This window comes from Peromyscus leucopus, chromosome 23, assembly GCF_004664715.2.
Source record: "Peromyscus leucopus breed LL Stock chromosome 23, UCI_PerLeu_2.1, whole genome shotgun sequence".
Lineage (NCBI taxonomy): Eukaryota > Metazoa > Chordata > Mammalia > Rodentia > Cricetidae > Peromyscus > Peromyscus leucopus.
Window position 1 is genome coordinate 2,736,466 of NC_051082.1, and position 24,008 is coordinate 2,760,473.

General features: G+C 52.8%; 2 protein-coding genes across 8 annotated transcripts in view; one reads left to right on the forward strand and one right to left on the reverse strand.

Annotated features, from left to right (window-relative positions):
* The first annotated feature begins 43 nt into the window (after positions 1–43).
* The window catches only part of Hps4 (HPS4 biogenesis of lysosomal organelles complex 3 subunit 2), a 36,359-nt gene continuing 12,394 nt past the window's right edge, over positions 44–24,008 (forward strand). For 4 of the 7 annotated variants that reach the window (XR_005089884.1, XM_028858806.2, XM_028858808.2 and 1 more), the window contains exons 1-7: positions 44–131; positions 1,668–2,171; positions 3,874–3,964; positions 7,797–7,940; positions 21,441–21,548; positions 21,908–22,024; positions 23,009–23,103. Coding sequence is in view for 6 of the 7 variants with exons in the window: in XM_028858806.2 (XP_028714639.1) it covers positions 2,131–2,171; positions 3,874–3,964; positions 7,797–7,940; positions 21,441–21,548; positions 21,908–22,024; positions 23,009–23,103 (596 nt within the window). In the remaining variant the exon portion in view is untranslated. Of the gene's footprint in view, positions 132–226; positions 519–1,667; positions 2,172–3,873; positions 3,965–7,796; positions 7,941–14,698; positions 14,771–21,440; positions 21,549–21,907; positions 22,025–23,008; positions 23,104–24,008 lie in introns of those variants that run through there. The other 3 variants (XM_028858807.2, XM_037198600.1, XM_037198602.1) reach the window with 3 other exon arrangements.
* LOC114684322 (coiled-coil domain-containing protein 121-like) lies at positions 12,552–14,658 on the reverse strand. Its single transcript, XM_028858824.2, is given in 1 exon segment — positions 12,552–14,658. A coding segment is annotated over 1 exon segment (1,401 nt). The 5' UTR covers positions 14,644–14,658; the 3' UTR covers positions 12,552–13,242.

Sequence of the window (24,008 nt, forward strand, 5' to 3'; positions counted from 1 at the left end):
GTCACCACCACGCGCCAGGGCGCCCGCCCTGCTGCTGGCGTCACCAGCCCGCGTCGCACTCGCGCGTCATCGCCCGGCCCCATAGAGGCGGGAGGTGGGGCCGCGCGTGATCGCGGGGCTGCTGGGCGCAGGTACCGGGTGCTGTCGCGCAGGCCGAGCGGGGCCCGGGCTCCCGGCGGGTGGGAGGGCGGGAGGGCGGGAGGGCGTGCGACCCGGGCGGGGAGGGCCGCGGCTTCCCGGCTCCCACGGCCCTCAGCCCGGCTCCGGACCCATCGAGGCCACTTCCCACGCCTCCGTCCCCGGATCATCCCCCAGGCGGTCACCTCCCAGGCTGCCAGGGCCTTCTCAGGTCCCTGCCCACCAGATGATCGCTGGCCTCCTCCGGACCTTTGAGAACCAGGCCTTTGGGAATGGGAGGAGTGGGTTCCGGGACCCGGGATGCCCCTGCCCAGACGCCCTGCGCGCTCTCTAGAGCGAGGTGTCTGTAACTGAGATGACAGGTCTTTAGGCCTTCTCAGGTGTGTAGGGGATCTCCGTCAAGGCACTTCCTTCTTCTTCGGGGACTTTGCTGGCTTTTAAGACGGTCTTACTCCGTAGCCGTGGCTGGCCTGGAACTAACTCAACAGTCTGCCTCCCTTTACCTGCCGGGTACTGGGATTAAAGGCCTGGCCCCTTCCCTAAGACTGTAACACAACTGTCTGTGCTTCCACAGCTTTGGAGACCGTGCCCCTGAGGGAATTAACCGGAGAAGTGGGAATAGGGTTATAGATGAAAATTCCTGAAGGGTCGTCAAGTGGAGGGATTAAACCATTTTTGTGTTTCCACCTAGTGTTATCCGGGCAGTGCAAGACTACTGTCACGGATAGTCATTGTAACACCTTGAACCACGCGTTTCTGTTCCCTCGGAGGAACCAGGGAGTAAATGAGGCCCAGCTCCCTTCTGACTGGGTGTTCTGTGATACACTGAGTGGTCTTCTCCCTGTGGGAGCTTGAAATAAAGGGCACTCGGAAAGTTTCCTTCTTGCACCCTGAAAAGCTGCACACATTCAGATTAGGCTTTCGAGTACCGGTCCACTGTCACCCCAGCAACCGTTTGATTGATCTGTGTGGCTTATTCTCCTCCTCCTCCTCCTCCTCCTCCTCCTCCTCCTTCTTCTTCACCGTTTGATTGATCTGTGTGGATTCTTCTTCTTCTTCTTCTTCTTCTTCTTCTTCTTCTTCTTCTTCTTCTTCTTCTTCTTCTTCTTCTTCTTCTCTTCTTCTTCTTCTTTTTGGTTTTTTTGAGACAGGGTTTCTCTGTGTAGCTTTGCACCTTTCCTGGAACTCACTTTGGAGACCAGGCTGGCCTCAAACTCACTTAGATCCACCTGGCTCTGCCTCCCGAGTGCTGGGATTAAAGGCGTGCGCCGCCACGGCCTGGCCTGTGTGGCTTCTTAATACCCAGAACGCTCACACTTATTATTTCATTTCCCTTCAGCAAGACTGACAATGTTTTCTGCTGGAAAAAAAAAAAAAATGAAGGGGCTTTGACGTTTCTGCTACCCAATCTCTTTTTATTTTGAAACATAGTTTTGAAAGCTGTTTTGAAATCAACCATTCATTGAACCTTGTGGGTCACATGCATGCTCATGGGTTTCTGAAAGAATTGACTCTTTGTGTTTACTCAGAGCTGAGACACTGGAGTGTGAACTGGAAACTTCAGAGCATTCGAAGGGACCCACTGGATGGCTTTGAACTCTTCTAAAGTTAGATCCTATCCGCAGCTGCCTCTGCCCATCCGCTGTGCTTCTGTCTCCCGTGGACCTCCCTGAAAGGAGTTGGAAGAGGCCCCAGTGCAAACAGCCACATGGAGGCTCCTGAAGCCAGACTACAGACCTGACTTGTTGAGTGGATTTAGTTCATCTTCAGCCTGTTTCCTCCTGAACTTCTCAGAGATGCAGAGAGATTTCTGGAAATGAACCTGCCCCGAAGGGAAGTTACATTTTCATTTTGAATGAAAGATAAGCAAGTGACAGAAACCACCGGACTTGGCCACACCTGGAATCAGTGGACTGGGGACACCAGCTGGGGACAGAAAAGTGCTTCTAGGAGGAATACCAGATGAAGAGGATGAGGCCAGCTGGAGATTAAATGGCCACCGCCACTCCCCCAGAGACAAAGTCAGCCTCATGGTGAGTGTCAAGGCCTGCCTGAAGCTGCTTCCAGGATCATTTGAGTGACCTGGAAGCTTGGGCCAGCTAGTCTTGCTGTTCTTCTAGGAACAACTTCATTAAACGTGGAAGCCATTTCTCTCCAGAGAAATGTTGCAAGTTTTGGGCTGGGGATATAGCCCAGTGGTAGAGTGTTCTCCTAGAATTTGAGAAGCCCTGGGTTTAATCCCTAGTACAGCAAAAATAAGCAGAACCCAGACTACCTCGCAAACTCCACCTCAGGCATTGTAGGCAGATGATCGCGATGTGCAGCCAGTCTTCACGGTCACCTGGGTGTGGCTGTGGCTGCGGAGAGGCAGGATGGTTGCAGTTGAGGTTTGGCCAGGCTGGCTCCTAAGACTCTTGCGCAACATCTGCCTGCAGCTCGGTTCCCTCTGTAGCTTCGTTCTTTTTCCTGACCTGGTTTGGCAAATGCTCCTGAGGTGACAGTCGTTAGGTGTGGCTGAACGAGACTCAGCAGACCTAGCAGTACGTGTGGAGCCGTTCCAAGGGATGCCTAAGGTGCAGTGTACCTAGAGGAGCAGGACTGATTCCAGAGGGTGGGGAGATGGGGGATGGGTGGTCCACAGCGGGCTTTGAAAGTTCACAAATGCGCTTGAGCACCGTCAAGCCTGTGTCTGGCCAGTTGCACGTTGAGTCCTGGAGCTTGAGAACGTGGATGGTTCTGGGTTAGGTGTCTGTCATGAGGAAGGTGGAGTGGGAGGTTCAGGGGAGGGCCTTGAGTCCTGTGAGAAAGCTCCAGGGACAGTCTTATGTCCCCTTCGTGGGCTGCTCTGGCCTGGTTGGTGTGCTTTCTGAGTCTAAGAACTAAAACTGAAGCCCAGTTTCTGCCTGGTTCACCTTGTGCAGTCAGGTGATGTCTACCTCAGGGCAAGAGTCTCCAAATCCAGATGTCCTGGCTGGGGCTGTAGTCCCAGAACTTGGGAGGGAGGCAAAGGGAGGAGGCCGTGGAGTTTGAGGTCAGCCTGGGCTACAGAGTGAGACCTGTCTGGGTTGGTTGAATGTCTTTAGAAAAAGTGCAGAAGGTACTAGAAACTCTGGAGGAAGACCCCTTTACACCCAGGAGTTTGGAAGGGTGGGGAGGAAGCAAGATTGAGCTGCTGGCAAGGTTTTGAGGGTCAGAGAGGAGTCTGGTGTCTTTCTGTCCGCTTTCAAAGGCTACTGTCATCTTGTGATAGGTGAGCACGTCTGCTGCAGGCCCTCCATAGACTTCTGTTCAATGAGTCCATGAGTTCTCAGGAAAGGGCTCCTCCTTCCCACCAGCATGCTTAGGAGAAGGACAGTGAAGACACCTCAGTCTGTGTTGTTACCAGAACCCAGAGACAGCCAGAGAGCATGGCAGGCCGTGAGCTCGTACAGCTAGGGGTTTCTACAGCGCTGGCAGTGGTGAGCTGGTTCCCTGCAGGGACGCTGGCTGGTTCCCCGCAGGGACGCTGGCTGGTTCCCTGCAGGGACGCTGCCTCCTCTGGCAGATGGGCCGGCACAGGCGTATCTTTAGCCTGCCTGTGCCGCACTTGTGGTGGGTTTATCTGCTTGTGGCTGCTGGACTCTTCCTGGCAGCTGAGCATCAAGCCCTCCCAGAGCCAGAGACAAAAGAGGAAGTGTCCTGAACTTGTCAGTGTCACCAGCGGGGACCCATGGCTCCGTTCTGTTCTCTTACCAGGTGGAACTACTTCTTTCTGTATGATGGTTCCAAAGTGAAGGGAGAAGGAGACCCCACCAGAGCTGGCATCCTCTACTTCTACCCCTCCCAGGTAAGCGGGGCAGTCGATACACACGGCCTGTTTTGTTTTGTTTTGTTTTGTTTTGTTGAGACAGGGTTTCTCTGTGTAGCTTTGTAGCCTGTCCTGGAACTCACTCTGTAGCCCAGGCTGGCCTCGAACTCACAGAGATCCGCCTGCCTCTCCCTCCCGAGCGCTGGAATTAAAGGCTCGTGCCACCACTGCCCAGCAGCACATGGCCTCTTCTAAAACATGTTGGGGGTGAAACTCAGGGCCGAGTGCATGCTCCGCCCTCTCCCCAGCCCTCTTTTTATTTATTTACCGTTTGAGTTTTGAGACAGGTTCTCACTGAGTTCTCGGCCTGCGGAGGCACTGGGCTGACAGGCCATGCCAATGGCAGCATGCTTGTCTCTACCTCAGTTCTCAAGCTGTTCGGTCCTCCTCCCTTCCCAGCTGTAACAGTAGGAGCTGTTTGTCCGTCTCCTGTTCTCAAGTCTTTGGTCAGCTCTTATTCACACAGAAGAGGGCGTTACAGACTCTGACACGCCACCCTAGTGCCAGCACTGTGAGCACTGCAGACTTTATGGGCCCTCACATCTCTCTTACTGCCTTGCTTGGAGACATGGAGCGCAGGTTCCAGACATTGCATCATCTCACCCATGGGTGTCAAGTCTCGCGTCTAACGGAAACGCGCGTTGTGTCGTGATCACACCGAAGTGACCATGAGTGGCAGAGCTTCGGTGTCCTCAGGTGCTGCAGCTAGACTCTAATTGTTGCCGTTTCTTTGGCGTCGCTCTGGCGACCAGCCCTGCCTGCCTCCCTTTTCCTCTCCCCCCCACCCCCTTGCCAGGACCCTAACAACACCTACAGCCTGCTTGCTTAGTCTGTGCTAAGTTCCTTTCTTTTTTTCTTTCTTTCTTTCTTTTTTTTTTTTTCCAAGACAAGGTTTCCCTGTAGCTTTGTAGCCTGTCCTGGAAGTCACTCTGTAGACCAGGCTGGCCTCGAACTCACAGAGATCTGCCTGCCTCTGACTCCCGAGTGCTGGGACTAAAGGCGTGCGCCACCACCGCCCGGCTCGCTAAGTTCCATTTTTAATATCAGTCCTCACGCCTGTCTTGCTGTATTCTCCTCCTTCCCTCAGATTACTGAGCTGCCTGTAAAATGCCATGTTGTGGGTTGGGATGATCACCTCCTTGTGATGACATCAAGTGACATCTGTTATTGGTGAAATTATCTTTGAAAGCCTGTAAATCCTGGTTAGCAGATTCCAGAGAGAGAATCTTTTTCTGTAAGCCTTCATTGCTATCTTTTAAAGCCTGTATCAGTCCCAATAATGACTCATCTTTGTTCTTATTATTAAACCAGTCTTTGAACACTGTGTGAATTATTACGATGAATGCCAAGATGGTACAGGCCAGATATGCCTTAGGGAGGTCATATATTTCCAGGAAAATGTCATTCATCATACAGGCAAAAAGGTTTTTAAATTCTTGTAAGGTAATGTTGTCGGCCATATTACAAGAATTACTCAAAATTTGTTAGTCAGTTTTAAAATATAAAATTATCAAGTACTTTTATTTGAAATAAGACGCTTATTTGCCTAGCTTACCTTTCTGTGGTTTTGGGGGGTGTAGTAGCACTTTTCAGCCAGGAGGAGGCGTTAGTATAGCTCCAAAGCAGGGCCTGCTGGTGACCTTGGCTGGCGGCAGCTGAAGGCAGGAGCCAAGATGGCGGGGAGCCGGCACTTATGGAGGGGGGGGAATGCCTCACTCACAGTGGTTTTTCGCTGGTCTTGGGGCTAAGCTAGGGAACTGAGACCAGACTGACTAGCTGCTCCCTTTTTTGGGAATGGAACCGTGTAGGCGTTCCCTGGTTGTTTGGAACTTTGCAGGCGGGTTTAGGTACCCGCCAGCCAGGGAGGAGGCTGAGGGTGGAAGCCACCCAGGCCTTTGGAATTTGTCCCACGTTGGGCGCCAAATATTGGTAAAATTATTAAGGCCACTCCACGTAGTTAAAAGGGAGGTTTATTTACTGGCGTAACTTACAAATGAAGGGATAGGTAGGTTGCAGGGTCTGGGAAAGGTGTAGTTCAGTCTGGTGGTGTTCTCTGGAGAACTCTGCTTGGTCTACCTCCAGTGTCCAGGGTCCAGGAACCAAGAGAGCCAGTACATCCAGATCTCAGGTCTTCAGGGTCCTCTCTTGGCCCTGCCTTGTAGGCGTGACAGCTACCGAAGCCTCAATGGGGGTTGGAACTTCCAGATCAAAGCTGGAATGGCTGCCCGCTACAATCTGTCCACTGATTTCCTTTCACTTTCCATTTGCCGCAAGCTCTAGATCCCTCGTTCATGGTCCCTTCTGTGAGGCAGGATGTCATCATGGTGGCAGGTGCACTTCCTGTTACACTCTGTCCTGTGTGCTTGTGACATGGTTCAGGGAAAGTGTGCGGCCACCCATGTGGTGAAGCCCCGATTTGCTGCCTGTGTTCACTGTGGGCTTCTCTACCCCAGCAGCCATTCATGACTCCATGAAGGCCGGACTCAAGAGTCACCAGGGTTCCACCATTCACTCCCCTTCTTGTGTGGTGGGAAGAGGGTTGGAGCTAGTGTCTTGCCCTATGACCCAGGCTGCTCTTAAGTCTTTTTTTTTTTTTTTTTACATTTATTTTATGCATATGAGTGTTTTGTCATATATGTATGTGTCTGGTGCCCATGGAGGGCAGAAGAGGGTGTCACATCCCCTGGGACTTGATGGTTGCAGATGATGTGAGCCACCATGTGGATACTGGTGTAGTTGGTTGTTTTTGCTCTTTTGGGGGACCTGCCACCCAGCTCCTAAATAAATCACACATGGGGGGTTATTCTTCATTATAAATGCCTGGCCTTAGTTTGGCTTTTTTTCTTGCCAGCTTTTCTTAAATTATCCCATCTACCTTTTGCCTCTGGGCTTTTTCCTTTTCTGTTTATTACTTCTGTGTACTCCTGTATCTTACTTTCACTCTTACTCCATAGCTGGCTGGGTGGTTGGCCCCTGACATCCTCCTCTCCTTCTTCTCTTGCTCTGTCTTCATTTTCTCCCAGGTCTCTCCTTCTGTGTATTCTCTCTGCCCACCAGCCCCTCCTATCCTCTGTCCTGCCTCGTTATTGGCCGTTCAACTCTTTATTAGACCATCAGGTGTTCTAGACAGGCACAGTAACACAGCTTCACACAGTCAAACAAATGCAACATAAACAAAGTAACACACCTTAAAATAATGTTCTGCAACACACTGGGACTGGAACTCCAGTTCTTGGAGGAGCAGCAAGCGCTCTAAACTGATCAGCCGTCTCTCCGGTCCCTGCCCTTGAACTTTGGATTCTTTTGTGTCAGCGGGGTTACAGGCATGGACCACGAAGCCCAGCTGTGGCTGTTTTTTATGATGATTAAAAATGTAAAAACTGGCTGGGTGGTGTTGGTGCACATGTTTAATCCTAGCACTGGGGAGGCAGAGGCAGGCGGATCTAGGTCTACATGGGGTGAATTTCAGCACAGTCAGGGCTACACAATAAGACACTGCCTTAACAACAGCAGCACAACCAAAGCCCACACAGTCAGCTAGCCAGACAGCTCAGCAAGGCAAAGCACAAGCGTGAAGTAAATCTCTGGAACCCACAACGGAAGAGAAAATTGGCTTCCAGAATGGTCCTCTGATCTCCACACAGGTGCTCTGGTGCAGGTGCCCACCTCCCCACATGAGCACACAGAAACGCATACAATAGTCATCACAAAACATTAAAAAAATAAGAACTATCTTCGGCCTGGGAAAATGGGGAGCAGATGCTGGTATGCAAAGAGCAGTCAGGTCAAACGTTGTCTGCTTCTCCCACAGACCCTTTTGGACCAACAGGAACTGCTCTGTGGCCAGCTTGCTGGAGTTGTGCGCTGCCTGTGGGACCTTTCTGGTGCCCCGCCCACACTCATCCGGCTGCGGAAGCTCAAGTTTGCTGTCAGGGTGGATGGCGAGCACCTGTGGGTGAGTCTGAAGCCCCGGGGCTGGGGCTGCAGTGCCGTGACGGTACCTGTGCCCCCCGTGACTGCAGCTGCTCCTCAGGCCTCGGTGCTCTGAACACTGCCGTGGTGGAGGGGAGACCCTGCCAGGACCTCACGGTGTCAAGCTCGTGCTCTGCCCCTGAGCGACACCACAGCCCCCTCCAAAACACATCGGATATGCCCTGCTCTGGATGTGGCAGATTTCTTCATGTGATTTTTACGTATTTATATTTGCACATGACTGGTGTATGCATGTATATGTGCTTGTATGTGTGCATGTGTATGTGTACCATGTGTACGTGTATGGAGACCGGTTTGCGGCACGCCTATTGCTTTTCCTTGGTGAGCTGCTGTTCTCCGTTTTGATGGTGTCTAGTCAGTGTTTCCTTCTGCTGCCTCTGCAGCCCGAGAAACTGTTGCCTGCTATTTTGGTCTCCGATTTTTAAAAAGGTTTGATTGTTTTTGTTTCTCGCTTTCTGTTTCTAATCTCACCTGGATTTCTGTTAGTGGGCGGTGTGAGTGGAGGTCAAGGGTAATTTTTTTCCCATCTGGTTATCCAGCATGCCTGTGCCGCTGACGAGTTCCCTAAGCACCTTTGTCATGAAGTCAGGTGACTGTGAGCATGGGTCTGGGGCTCCTGGAAGACTCAGCAAGTCTGGCATGCTGTGATTTCTGTAGTTTTGTGTGAGTTGGGATGGACAGTGTCTCTCCAAAGTCAGTCCCTTTCCATGGCTCTGGCTGGGATGCTATTGCATCTTCATTGCAGTTAGTTTGTGGTGTGACGGGTTAGTGCAGAGAAGTTGGGGGGGTGGGGTCACTTCAAGACAGTGGCTTCTCCGTCAGGCGTGATGACCACATTTCTAGTGATTTCCTTCCATCCCCTTGGTTCTAAGGCACCTGGCACTGGCAGGCTCACATTCCAGCTGAGCATCACCTTCCAGAGAAGCAGGCGCCGGCCTCAACATCCCTGACTTAGAACTGCAGTGGCTGTCGCCTCCTGCGCTCCATCCCTGCAGTGTCACAGCGCGGCCTCGGCACGCGGCAGAGGGGAGGCCAGCCCCGGGGCAGCTCACAGAGCGGGTCTGGGGAGTCACGTGGATCTGGGGTGCCCTTGAGCTGAGCAAGGACCTGGAATGAGCAGGAATCGCTGGGAGACAGAAGAGCTTGGTGTCTGCGGAGGTCGGCCTTGCTGCAGTGGGGTCGGCTTTTGAGTTAATCTCCCTCGTCGGCACACGCAGCAGCAGCCGCAGGATACATTACGGTGTTTTCATGCACAGATGTCACGTCACTGGTTCTCTGCTCCTGTTTTGCGTCCTGTGTTCCATCGTCATCTCAATTTCCAGCCTCCCTAAGGGGTCTTCTTGGCCAAGTGTGGTGGCGCACACCTTTAATCACGGGATTCAGGAGGCAGAGGCAGGCAGATGTCTGTGAGTTCCATCACAGCCAGGTCTACACAGTGAGTTCCAGCACAGTCAGAGCTACACAGTGAGACCCTGTCTAAAAAAAAAAATTTCCTCTTACCTCCTAATGATCTCCGTAGTCCCCTTTCTGATTTCATGGCTATCACAACTATCTGACTCCAGTTCCGGGGGAGCTGACACCCTCTTCTGGCTTCCTCAAGATGTGTGTAGTAGAAGTAGAGAACCTACTCTTACAAGTTGTGCTCCGGCCCCTACCTCCCAAAATAGAAAAATATATCTAAGGTCTCTATAGGACACATGTAGTATTTCTCTTTCCCAATTTTTTTTTATTAAATTTATTTATTTATTTTACATCCTGACGGCAGTTTCCCTTCCCTCCTCTCCTCCCAGTCCCCCTGCCCCTGCCCCTCAATCCACCCCTCCTCTGTTTCTGTTCAGAAAGGGGCAGGCCTCCCATGGGTATGACAAAGCATGGCATATCAAGCTGCAGTGGGACTGAGCTCTTCCCCTTGTATTAAGGCTGGGCAAGGCCACCCAGTATGAGGAGTAGCCTCCTCAAAGCCATTGTGTCGCTGCTACACTGATTTCCATTCACTCTGCAGGTACCACGGTTTCATTATGATGGATGTACGTTGTGTGTTGTATATCACTCTGATCTTCTGCTTCCCCCTCCCAAGTGATTGGATGATTGGCACATAATACCACATCTGGCATCATATCTTACCAATCCTGTTGCTGTTCATTCATTCATAGTGTGTGTGTGTGTGTGTGTGTGTGCATGTCTACGCTGCGGCATGCATGCCGTGATGGCTGTATTGTAGGTAAGAGGACAACAGTCTGCTGGAGTTGGTTCTCTCCTCCCATCATGCAGATCTCTGGGCGGGAACTCTTGTCTCCAGGCCTCGCAGCAGGCTTTACCCACTGAGCCACCTCACCGGTCCAGATGTGTCCTTTGTGGAGGAAGCTGCCTTCTTTGAGAGCTTTGTGAAAACGTAGATGGCTGAGGTTTTGCTCGTTTGTTGCTGGCCCCTCTGTCCTCTTTGTCTAACCTCCAGGTTGGCTTTTGTGGCGGGGCTGTGCTGGTTTCTGTGACTGTGGCTCTGTGGTGCAATGGGACATCGAGTACTGTGTCAGGGCCAGCACTGCTTCTCCTCAGGAGCCTGGTTTGTTTGGTTTGGTTTGTTTTACTTTTCCATGTAAATTTGAGGATTATTTTTCTGAGTTCTTTGAGGAACGTTGTTTGGATTTTGATTGGGTTGTATTGACTGTGGATTATTTCATGTCCATTTCACACCGCAGGTTACCTGGCCCTGAGCTTTAAAGGCCCTCTGTCTCCCTGAGCTAGCTAAGGAGCTATCTGTCTATCTATCTATCTATCTATCTATCTATCTATCTATTCTATCTATCTATCTATCTATCTATCTATCATCTATCTATATCTATATCTATCATCTATCTATGTATCTATGTATCTATCTATCTAACATCTGTCTTAGTTTTTCAAGACAGGGTTTCTCAGTGTAACAGCCCTGGCTGTCCTGGAATTCATACTGTAGACCAGGGTGGCCTCAAACTCACAAAGATCTGTCTGCCTCCGGCTCCCAAGTGCTGGAACTAAAGGCATGTGCCCCATGGCTGGCTTTCACTGTGCTCTTGACCTTAGTTCTTCAGACTTGAAGGTTGTCGTGTCTGTCCGACGAGGGAGATTGGACTCTGTGTTCTTCCCTTGTGTCCTCGTCTGCTTTAGGTCAGGGAAACACCGGCTTTGTGCAGTGGGAGACGGTGTCCCTCTGTTTCTGCCATGAATTCTGCGGAGCCAAGCAGCACACAGTGCCTCGTGTCTAAGAACCGTGGTGGGGTTGAAACGGAATGCCAGCTGGAAGACTTGGCTCCTACATGTAGATTACAAAGTGAAGGATGGAATAAACGAGGCCGCACCCTGCCAGGACCCGGTTAGCCACAGATCTGTGAAGCAGCGCCAGGCAGGCCTGCTCACCATCCCCCTGTTCACTCAAGCCTTACCCAGCAGGTCCCGAATAAAAGCTGTGCTGTGGTGCAAGGATCAGGCTCACTGTCCCCACTGGCAGGCAGCCTACTTAGCCGGCGTTTTCCTACAGGTCACCGACCACATGTACTGTGTCAAGAAAGTAGCAAATCTATGATCCAGCAGCTGAGGACTCTGGGGACCCTGACTACTTAGAAACAGTCAGGAGACAGGAATCCAGGACTTACATCCTGAGACATATGCAAGGCAGACGGAGAGCTGCTTTAGGATAGGCTGACTTAGGGTGTTGCTGAGGAAACTGATGGACATGATGAGGACTGACTGAAATCTTCCCTGAAGCCACCAGACTGGCCTGAGTCTGTAGCTAGAGTTTTCCTGCCTTGCCCACAGTCAGGACAAATCTTTGTCACCCGCCAGTCCCACAACCGCTCAGACCCAACCAAGTAAACACAGAGACTTATATTGCTTATAAACTGTAAGGCTGTGGCAGGCTTCTTGCTAACTGTTCTTATACCTTAAATTAATCCATTTCCATAAATCTATACCTTGCCACGTGGCTTGTGGCTTACCGGCGTCTTCACATGCTTCTTGTCATGGTGGCAGCTGGCAGTGTCTCTCTCTGCCTTCCTGTTCTTTCTTTTCTCCTCTCTGTTAGTCCCGCCTATACTTCCTGCCTAGCCACTGGCCAATCAGTGTTTTATTTATTGACCAATCAGAGCAGCAAATTTGACATACAGACCATCCCACAGCAGTAAGTCTTTATGAGGTGCTGAGACTAGGTGAGGTACTGGGATATCACATGACCTGCCAGCAAACTTGTCGTTCTTTGCTGGTCCGTTCTGACCGCTGCAAATACTGACATGGGGCCACGCAGGACACACGGAGCAGTAAATGCTGCACAGGGAATCAGATGGAGATGGCCGAGGGGTGGCTGCCCATCAGCTTCAAATACTAGGACATGGCCACTTGCTGGACCTCCTGGCCACGGGGCCACTCCGTCTTAAACCCTGCAGATGTTCTGTGTCCAGCGAGATGGACAGCAATGGAAACTTGGATGTTCAGTCTTTCCCTGTCATCCTCCCATCTTCCACCTCCCTTCACACCGCGGTCTCTCACCTTCATCTTTTCTTTTGAACAATCACAAGTAGGCTTTTGTTTTGGGTAATGATAAACAGACTTTTATTGTGAACAATCACAGCCAGGCTTTTATTTTTCAGTAACATTGTTTAAGAACAAAACATTTCACATGCAAGCTAAATCTGTAAGCCAAAGGTACATTCATTTTCATTTGCAGCACAGTTTTAAATGAGTTCATTTTGTAGGTAGGTAAAAGTTAAAAATCTACAGTGTAATACTGAGGCTTTTTGTCTGCAGCAACACCCAGGACTCAGGGAGCTGTCTATATTTTGACACACAGGATCACAGGACCCAAACCCGGGGCCACAGGCCACATCACATCCCACAGCTCTGCAGACCAATCCAGCCTCAGCCACGCACAAGTGCGAAGAACCCATTTCCCCCAGAGAACACCCTGCACCCACCTGGGACACCAATCCCACTACTGTGAGATGGGGTGACTGTACGGAAGGTGCTGATGACAAATGCACCCTGTTGTCATGAAGTCCACACTAGAGCAGGAATTGAGCACCAAAGTCTACACTACCACAGGGAACTTGTCATGGAGAGTATGGAGTCTAAAGAACTAAGTTTCCCGTATGCTGGGAAGCTTTTGGTTAGGAGAGCCCTTCAGGCTGCTGTGAGGGGCCTAAGCCTGAGAGACAGGCCAGGCCAGGACCCCTCTGCCTCTCTCAGGAGCTCAGCCTCCATCCCCTTGGTGTGTCTGCCCCCCCCCCCCTGCATTATCCTGATGACATCTTCAAGTCTGGTGTGCAACTCCCAACCTGAGCTCCGGTTTCCTTCCTGGGACACGGCAGCCATTACTTAGGAGTGGCTCTCGGCCTGGCACCCCGTAGACGGCCCTGGGTTGGGTGTGGAGTGGCCTGTGGTTTGGGGGTGGTGGTGCTCCCTAACAGGCGCTGCCTCCCCCTGGCCAGGGCCTCCAGGTACCACTGCTGCTCTTTCCATTGCTGTTTCCGCTGCTCCAGCTTCTCCCTTCTGGCATCCAGCTTGCAGAATTCCTGATCCAGCTGCTGGAGCTCTGTTCGCAGCTGCCTGTTCTCAGCAATGACACCCTTGCAGAAGGCTATGTGAGCCTGTTGGACCTTAGCCTCCAAGGCCTTGGTCTTCTTCTTCAGCTCCCTGGTGATGTCCTTTCCTGAGTCCAGCAGGTTCAGCTCCTCCACTTGCTTCTCCAGGTTGGCCTTTTCCTTCAGGAACTGGAAGTGGGCCTCTTGGTCTCTGAAGCGGATATCAGACACGATGCTGCCTTTCTCCTGCTCTAAGGCCTCGATCTGTCGGTCCTGGCTCTGCTTTATTTGTGCTACGGGCCTCAGGGTCTTCAACTTCTTCCTGAAGCAGACCTCCATCTTACTGCTCCCCATCAGCTCCTTCTGGAGGTCAGCGGTGCGGGAGGTTAAGTCAGAGACCAGCTCTTGCCTCCATTCCTCGATCTCCTGACACTGACGGCTGTAATCTTTCCACAGGGAGTCATATTTCCTCTGGCTCTCCCCCTCCCTCTGTTTCAGGTACTCCAGGAAGGGTTTGCTTTCTGTTTCTTCCAATGATATTTCCGTCTGCATTTCCTTGATGTCCGTTATCAGTACCGACCGCCGGCTCTTAACTGCTTCTATTTCATCTTCTAGCTCTTGCAGGGCTGCTATGGTCTTCCTCTTCATCCTCCTCTCCATCCGGGTCATTAACTCTGGCCTCAGATAGTTGTTGAGAATGGTCACATAATGAGGTTCTGCAGGAGAGTGTTGAGGGCCCACATCCAACGCTCCTTTGGAGTCCTGGAGCTCACTGGGAATGCTTTCTAGGTCTGTGTTGCTGATGCTGACCACCGATGAGGAGGCACTGACCTGACGGGCCTGCTTCTCAGAGGAGCTCTGGCCAAGTAGGGGAAGTCCCTCCTTTTTCTCCTGGAAAATCAGTTCCGGCCACCTCACCCGGAAGTCGTATATGGCCTTCTTCCTGGTCAAGGAAGGCCTGTAATAGATGTCTTTGTATGTGAAAGACCGCTCATCCTTCCTTGCAGGAAGTGATGGTGGGTCAGCAGCCCCACCTCCCTGCTTGTGGTGGAAAACGGTGCTTCTTCTGCCCCTGGTATCCCAGGCGGTATGACCCTGGCGGTGGGACCCCATAGTCCCTCCCCTCTGGGGTGCAGCGCTTTGCCCCTCCCAGATCCTGCTGCCCGAGGCTCAGAAGCTCAGCACCCTCTCCTGGCTACAGGCGTCCCTTCTGTTCATCCTCCTGGCTCAACAGTCACTGGTAACCACCACTTCCACGGCTCCCTAGTGTCAGCCCAGGCAGAGAAGAATGTGGACTGTTGGCCTAGTCAGTAACACTTAAGTGGCCGATTTGCCTGTTGGGCGGGGCTGGGGAGGGGCGGGGCTTGTGTGGGCGAACCTGGAGCCCGGATAGACGCTGGGCTTGGAGCCTTAGGGTAGCGTACATCAAGGTTGGAAGAAAAGCTACAGCGGCTTGGCTCCTGCGGAGGGCAGCACCTGGGCTTTCTCAGCCGTGCACACCAGTTATGTCGTTATTGGGCGCCAAGAAGGCCCCTTGCACCGGTGACCTGCACTGTGCGGGCTGGGCAGGAGTCCCGGGGAGGAAGGGCAGGTGCCAAGGGCCGGGGGGGGGGGGCTCCAGACTCCTGGCTTCGCTTTGCAGTGTGGTTTGGGTGCAGCCTGGCTCTGTTCCGCCGGCTTCGGACTCCCGCCCTGCTCTCTGGGTTCCCTGGAGCACGAGCGTCCTCCTGATGCCATGGCTGGTGTGGACGGGTGGGGCTTGCGCATCAAGCTACCTCCGTGACCTAGGAAGGGAAAGCGGCCCAGAACTGTGCCCTGTACAGACGCCTCGGTACCGCGGTTACAGGGAAAGTGAAGTGGAGAAGGCCTGGAGTGTGCAATGAAGGCTCCAGGAAGGGACATGGAGAAAGACCTCCCGGGAGCAGAGGAGCTGCGCAGAGCAGAGGCCCCCAGGACGGCCACTGCACTGGTTGGCTCTCCCTGCCGTGAGGGACAGCTGAGGCACTTCCCCGGGGAAGAAATCACTTGGCTGGTGGCACAAGTTTCCCGCCTCCTGGCAAGGAGGCCCAAGGGAGCTGCAGGGAGCAGGGAGAGGTGTCACTCTGTCTTGGAGGAGCTTCTGGGATAGGCCATGTGTGGTTGATGCCCCCCTCTGTGTGCTACCACTGACCTCAAATCCTACCCTGCTCCCGGGCTTTTGGGTCTCAGCACAGCTGCGTGGCTGCTCTGTGTGCAGACACAGACTTGGTGCCTGGGAAAGGCTAGTGAACAGGAGGAGGAGACTGAAGGACAAGGAGGAGGTCACTAATGCACCTTTAATCCCAGCACTGGGAGGTGGGGGCAGAGGCTGGCAGATCCCTGTGAGTTTGTGGTCAGCCTGGTCTATAGAGCATTCACTCCGTGTCGTCAAGGGCATCATTCATCACATGTCTGAGCAGCACCTGCATGACCATCACTGGACAGGCGGCTCTGCTGTCTCACAGCAGCGGCCTGCTGATGAGAACAACACCAGCTTCCGATGACCTCACCACCTTTGCTCAGCATCTTCTGCATCAACGAGGGACAGACCCATGTCACATGCCCAGCATGTAGCCCCATGCCCAGCACAGCACTGCACCACAGAACAGTGTTGTTCATGGGACAGGGAAGCCGGCCCATCACTGTGCATGATTTGGCTTCGCAGTGAGACTCAGACAGGGAGAGCCATTTTGCAAAGATCTCTTCCAGAACCCAGGCGTCGACAGGTCTGCCTGTCCTGTTGATAGGAGGGGGCAGTGTGTCCTGGTCCCATTTGCCATCTGGACCACTTCATCCCTGCTTCCTAGCCAGGGCCTGACACATGGCATGTCTGAAGGAATCCTGTGTCCTTGAAAAAATTGATGGAAGTCTTCCTTTTCGCTCACACTTGGCCTTTCATGGCTTTCTGTCTGCCTGAACCTGAGCCACTGGGATATTATGACTTGGTTGGAGTAAGATGCCACCAGTCTAGTATCACACCTGCACACAGTGTCCTCTGTTGCTCCTGGGAAGGACCCTATCCGCAGAGCAGGGCTGGACACTCCGGCCCGAGGAAATACTCTTGGTTGTCCTGCCAGGGCCCTTTCTGCAGCTTTCCTGTGTCTCCCGAGCCATCACCTTTTGCCCCCAGCCTTTCCTCTGGCTTCTGTCAGAATCTGGTTGATGTGCTGAGTTTTCCTCCATCCTTGTTGTTTCTGCTCTTTGGGGGGCCCACCCCCCAGCTCCCAAATAAATCACTTCACGGAGACTTATTCTTAATTATGAATGCCCGGCCTTAGCTTGGCTTAGTTTCTAGCCAGCTTTCCTTAATTTATCCCATCTACCTTTTGCCTCTGGGCTTTTCCCATTTGCTTACTTCTGTAAATCTTACTCTGTGGCTTGCTGTGTAGCTGGGTGGCTGGCTCCTGATGCCCTCCTCCTTCTCTGGATACTTCTTTCTTCTCTCTCCTCCCAGATTTCTCCTTCTGTTTATCCTCTCAGCCTGCCAGCCCCACCTATCCTTTTTCCTTCCTAGCTATTGGCCGTTCAGCTCTTTATTAGACCATCAGGTGTTTTACACAGACACAGTAACACAGCTTCACAGAGTTAAACAAATGCAACGTAAACAAAAGTAACACACCTTCAAATACTATTCTACAACACATGCTACCGACTCTTCTCATCCACGCTGGTTACTGACGCCCCCTTCAGAGTGGACTGACTCACCTGTTCCTTAGCATCCTCTGTGCGGTCACTGACCACTGTGGGTTTTTTGTTTTTTCCGTTTAACCAGAAATCTTAATCTGCGCCAGGCATTTTTCCCAGTTAAGTGTCTGTGCTCAGCAGAGGAGGTGCTTGCTCTTTTGGGGAGTCGCACTGCCTGGCTTGGTCACGGTGCTTCTCTGCGTTTGTTGGCTGGCAGAGCACTTAGAGTTTTAGGGGATCGTCCTCCTGAGGGGTCCGTCCTGAAGCCGCAGGGAGGAGAAACAGACAGCAGCCTTTTGCACACGACACGCGTGCATTAAGGAGGACGCACAGGCTTCGACAGGCCCACAACACTAACAGCGGAACAGCTGCAGACTGCTGTGGTTGGCACGACCTCAGCACCCGTGGTCCTGCGCGTGAATCATAGTGAAAGTCTTCACGACATTAGATAAGCATAAGAAGGAAGAGTGAAATAAAGTGTGCAAATGTTCCTGTGGGCGTGTGCATGCCTGTGCAGGCCGAAAGTCAGTGTTGGGTGTCTTCCTCAGTTGCTCTCCACCATGTATTTGAGGCAGGGTCTCTCACTGATCGGAAGCCCGGGTTCCCCGTCACCCCCTCCCTAGGATTTCTGCCATGCTCCATCATGGCTGCCTTCTCTTTGAGTGCTGAGTGTTAAACTCAGGTGCTGCTTGCACAGCCAGCCACCCGGGCATGGTGATCTGAAAGGAAAGCTAGGAAGTCTCTAGTGCCTCTTGTGTCTCCTCAGAATGCAGAAAGAGGGCAGACCGCCACCGTGTGTGCAGATGGGAAGGCTGAGAAAACAAAAGGGGCGCTCAAAAAAAAAAAAAAATGAACAAAAACTGTTGCATAAACCCTAATGGTCTTAATAAAAATCCAGAGCCAGATATTGGGGTACATACTGGACGATCAGAGGAAACAAGCCACAGCCACTTCTCACCTCGCCAGCTCCACGAATCCTCGGATTGAATGTCCCTGAGTCCCCACTCGAAAGCTCTCTAGTTCCTCTCCTCATCTGCCTTTCTCTGCCCAGCCATTTCACTTCCTGTCTCAACCTTCCTAGTGCTGGGATTAATGGCATGTGAGCTTCCCAAATACTGGGGTTAAAGGTGTGTGCCACCACCGCCCGGCTGTTTCTGTCCTAGACTGGATCAAGCTCATGTAGCCCAGTGTGGCCTTGAACTCACAGAGATCCAGACGGATCTCTGCCTCCAGAGTGCTAGGATTAAAGGTGTGTGTACCACCACTGCCAGGTCTCTATGTTTATTCTAGTGGCTGGCTCTGTCTTCCGATCTTCAGGCAAATTTTATTAGAGTACAACAAAATATCACCACAAAAAAAAAAACAAAACCCAAAACCTGCTGAACAAGAGTGGGAAAGTCCGTAACCGAGGTGGATGAATGTGCAACTGAAATAGATAGGCGGATAAAAGCACAACTTCAAAAACTTCAGTTCAGTAGAAGTTCTAGCAGGAATTCAATAAGAAAACGGGGGGGGGGGGGGGGTGTAGTGAGGGATGTCCTAAGGTCAAAAGGCCAAAAACAACCCCAGACAAACGTCCCGAGTGACACTGGAGCCTCTTTCCTTGTGAGTCCTGGGGAAGGGAGGAGCCAGGCTTTCCTGGGACTTATACTGCTCCTCAGTCAGGGTTGGACAGGTGCCCACTGTCCCTGTGTCTGTGCAGGAGTCAGCTCTGCTGGCCATCCTCAGCTTTGTGTCCTTGGGCCAGGTAGATTCTCTAATCCTCGCCGGATCCTGCCCACCTGGAGGTGGCTGATGTCTAGTCTAGGGTGCCGCCCACACGCATTGGAAGTGTGGGAGCACTCACGGCACTAGGTGTGTACAGCAGAGGACCCACCTTCCTACTTCCAAGACCTTCTGAGTGTTAGTCACCTGCTGGAGGGACGCTTTTGTGGGTGTCATGCACACCCTCCAACTTCAGAGTTCTTGGGGCTTTGCAGCTTTGACAGACAGGTTTAACCCGCCCACTCGGCTTGGGCTCAGAGCGATCAAGCCCCCAACATTACTCTCAATTAGTGAGATCTATTCCTGGCCACTAAGGATGGGGCTGTGTCTCTTAATGCACTTGCCAGCCTGTGCCCACCTCCTGCCACCTACACCCTTCAGCTTGTCAGTGCCCTGCCCTCCTGCCCTCTGCTGCCTCTCTGAGCCTTCCCTCACCTAGGGGTTATAGCAGCCACACTAAAACTCCCCACCTGGGGATGTTCCATGACCTCAGGCCAAGTTAGCTCAGTCTTCAACAAGATAGCATTCAGTCGTTGTGGGAAACCCACTCTCAGAACAGACTTCCTGACCTCGAGTGGAGAACGCAGTTTATTCATACCGGCGACTCAGGTAGCCTGAAGAACCCGGGGGCCCAGCTGCAGCCACTCGGCTGTTTATGGTGTCATTCTTGATTCTCCTCCTCATTGGTGGGTTTTGGTTTTGGTCTCTATAACTGAGCGCCGTAAGGGACTACTGGCTGGGACCACAAGAGGGCGTTTCCAGCAGCACGTGGTTACAGAGGCAGAAAGCAGGTCGGGCCGGCAGCTCTTGTACTAACAGCTGCAACTCAAGGCTCTGTTGTTTGTTTTCTAGTGGACTCAAGTCTTCTCACAGCCGCAGGCCTTCATGGCAGACAGTGTGTGTTGTGTTCCTGGGGGAGATGGAAGGGTTGTCCTAGTCAGGGTTGCTGTTGCTGTGATGAAACACCATGCCAAAAGCAGTTTGTGGAGAAAATGTTTACTTGGCTTACACCCCCACATCACTGTTCATCACTGAAGGAAGTCAGGACAGGAACTCAAGCAGGGCAGGATCCTGGAGGCAGGAGCTGATGCAGAGGCCATGGCGGGGTGCTGCGTGCTGGCTTGTTCCCCATGGCTTGCTCAGCCTGCTTTCTTACAAAACTCAGGACCACAATGGGCTGGACCCTCCCATTAATTGCTAATTAAGAAAATATTCTACAGGATTGCCTACAGCCCAGTGTTATGGAGGCATTTTCTCCGTTGGGTTCCCTCTCAGATGACTCTAGCTTGTAAACTTATGTCAAGTTTACATAAAGCTAGCCAGCACAGGTGTCTACTCACCCTAGATAGGGAGGCCATGGCAGACCAAAGTATAGGTACCACCAAAGCCCAGTTTGGTGAGCCAGTGAGTTTACTGGAGGTACTAACAGGAGTAGAGACAACTCAAAGATGGCTGCATCATTAACGCCTAGCCAGCCCGGGTGACAGCTCACAAAGCTGGGAACCTGGAGCACAGTGCACAGCCTGCAGGCGGCTCAATGGGTCAAGAGCGTCCTTTCCTGGTGCCTCAGTTGGTCTGAGACTCTTCCAGGCAGCTTGGCCTCTCAGAGTGACTCTTAGCTGTCTTTATCACTTGTATCCTCTTGGGGAGGGAGGGGCCTAGTGAATCTGCTCAGTTTCAGGGACTTCCTGGAGCTGTTTTGAGTTGCTTCCTTCTCTGCAGGATGGAGTGTTTCACTGTAAACACCCTGAGTCTTAAAGAGCTTCCCTCCTCCGAGATGGAAGGGTCTGATATCGGAGGGAACTGCTGCTGCACAGCATTGTGATAGGCGAGGGTTCCCTTTGTCACTCACTTGTCCCCTGTCTGCCTGTGAGGGCTGTGGGCTCATCCCGGAGGCAGGACTTTGCTTACCTGTTGGAAGTGGCTTCTGTTGTTCTGTCTCCGTCTGTGCAACCCAGGCTGTTTGCTGCTTTGCTGGGTTTCTAGGTGGGTGTTGTTTGTTTGCTGTTCTTTTCTTTTGTTATGGATTTCTGAAGCTCTCCCCTATTTGGGATCTTGGCCATTGATCAAGGCCATTGATCAAATGACTCTTCCTCACGGGCTCACACAGAGTGATGCTCCTTTGTTTTCAAACTGAGACTTCACACATACTAGGCAAATGCTCCACTGACGAGCCATGTTTCAGTCCCTCGGGGCAATTCTCTAGAAGATACAGTTTTTAGACAGGATCTCACCGTAGCTCAGGCTGCCTGGAACACTCTGTACGTAGCCCAGGCTGATCATCATCCCTCAGTCTCCCAACTGCCAGGAATGCAATCTGGAGCTACCCTGCCTGGCTAGATGGTGACTTCAAGGGCCTGTGGCAGGTGCCTTAGAGAGCCTGGATTCTGGTTGTGGCCTGAGAGACAAGCTACAAGAACTGTCTTTCTGCTCTTGCTCTGCAGGCTCTGGGCTGTGGTGTGGAGCTCTCGGATGTCAGCTGCAGACAGTTTCTGGACCGACTCATTGGATTCTTTCATTTCTGCATGGGTCCCGTCTCCCTGGCCTACGAGGTACAAGTGTGGATTGCCAGGGGCATTGGGCCCTTCAAGCGCAGCACTGCTGGGACCAGGCCTTCCTTGGGCCTGACACCTGTATTACGTGGTGCCGTGTGACAAGGTGGCACACCCTAGAGCCCCTTGGGGATGCCTGTGTCCTCATGTGTCTGCTCTCCCCTCCTCTGTGGGTTGGTGCCCCTTTCTTCAGGATGGTCACTGGAGTGAGAGCTAAGACATGTGTGGCCGGGATGGGATGCGACAGGCCTGTCCACCCTGCTGTCTACCTGTTGGGAAGTCCCCTGCAGAAAGTAGCAACCCTTGCTGAAGAGCCCGTGCCCGACCTCAGGCGCTGAGTCCCTCTGTCTTTATCTCAGAACCGTGCTCAGGAGGAGCTTAGCTTGCAGTGGGACTCTGTCATCACCCAGGTCCTCAGGAGCACCAGTGAGGCCCACAGGATCTTCAACGCCCTCTGGAATCTGGACCACAGCAAAGTAAGGCTGCTGCCCTCCTCTTCACTGCCCGAATGGCATGGGGCTGTGGGCGTGGGTGTGGGTGTGGGCTGCTGGCACGGGGCTGTGAGTGTGCAGGACACCTGCAGCAGGACATGCATGGGGCTGTGGATGTGCAGGACACTGCAGCGGGGCTGTGAGTGTGCAGGACACCTGCGGCAGGGCTGTGAGTGTGCAGGACACCTGCAGCAGGGCTGTGAGTGTGCAGGACACCTGCGGCAGGGCATGCAGCTGGAGAAGTGAGAGGACACGTGTTCTCCAGCAGTTTCCAAGCTGCTGCGGGGGTGAGGCAGGCTGCTGCCTCTCAGACCTTCTGAAGGCCAGTGAGGCTGCACCAACAGGCACCAGATAAATCTCACTGAATGGAGTGTCACCATCGCCTCTGAACTCACCACACCCGGCATGGCTTCAGTGATTCCATCAAAGTGCCTGGCTCGCATTTGAACTCATCTGCATCTGAGAGAGGCAGGAAGGTCCTCTCTCTCTGAACCGTTCCGTTTCCCACTCACAGTCACCTACTGAGCGCGGGCTGCCGTGTGGCTGGCCTGGGTGCCTGTGCCTCTCAGATCTGCCCCTTTCCTCTCCCTGCTGAGGAAAGTAGCTGGGACCACTCAGCGTTTCCAGAGCCCACTGTGCTGGGCATGGGCTAGGTTTTCCCACTCGTGTGGACAACTTGGAAGGCCAGTTGGTACTGAACACAGTCTGGGGCTGTGAGAGTGAGGTCGCCCTGTGTGTGTCCGGCCTCTCTTCTCCTGACCGCCTGGCTCACATCAGTGCTGGCAGCCAGGCAGGGAGCCAGAAGGCTGCAGTGTCTGGGCGGTTCTTTGTGGTTGAGCAGCTGATTCCTTACAAGAACTGTGGGCTGGCTGTGGGCTGTGATCCCCTCAGCTGGCCTGTGAAGCCCACGTCACTGTTGCCCCAGACACTTGTAAGCATGCTCACGGGCGCATGTCTCGTTCCCCCCAGGTGGAGCCCCTGCTGCTGCTGAAGGCAGCCCTCATCTTACAGACCTGCCAGCGCTCGCCCCATGTCCTCGCTGGCTGCATCCTCTATAAAGGACTGTGAGTTGTGCTCCCTGTGTCCCCAGTGGGCTCCCACCACTGGACCCGCTACTTCCAGATCAGTGTCTGTAGTGGTTTAACAAAGGTCAGGTCGTGTAGAGTGGCCGAGGGTGCATCACCGTGCCACTGGGAACTGCTCAGGAAAGGGACACTTGCCTCTGGGTGTTTGTGCGCGCACGCACACACACACACACAGACACCACACACGATAAATGTTTAAAAAATGTAAAAATAGTGTTTGTTTTCTCACTCATTTTCTATCTCACATATATAATATATGTAAGCACATGTGTAATAAGTACATGCACACACTTTATTTTTAGACAGTATCTAACCATGTAGCCCTGGCTGTCCTGGAATTTTCCATGTAGACCAGGCCGGCTCTGAACTCCCAAAGATCAGTGTCTCTGCCTCCCAAGTGCTGAGACTAAAAGCACGTACCGTCATGCCCAGCCCTCTCTTGTCCCAGCTGCACAGAGAGTAGATGCCCTTCTGCCTTGCTCTCAGCTGTCCCTGTGGCCGGCAGTGTGGAAGAAGTGCCACACTGTGTCCCTGTGCAAAGCCCCGCACCGATGCCCTCTGCTCTCTGTGCCGTGGGACACAGCACTGAGGTCTTGGCGTGTGCAGTGGAGGCGCTTTCGCTCCTGCTGGTGTAGACAGAGCCCAGGCTGGCCTAGAGCTCAGGGAGGAGCGACCTGACCTGCAGCTGCACCAGCCGCCTGCCCTCTGAAAGGCTGGCTACCTTTGTGCTCCAAATGGTTGGCTCGGGGACTCTCTTCCAGTGCTCACAGGGGGCTTACCTGTGTTTTTAACACGCCTACCATCTTCTGACACCTCATCCCTGCCTGATTGGAGAGCTTACATTTTGACTCTCCGTGGGGCCTGCAGAACAGAGAGCCCTTCAC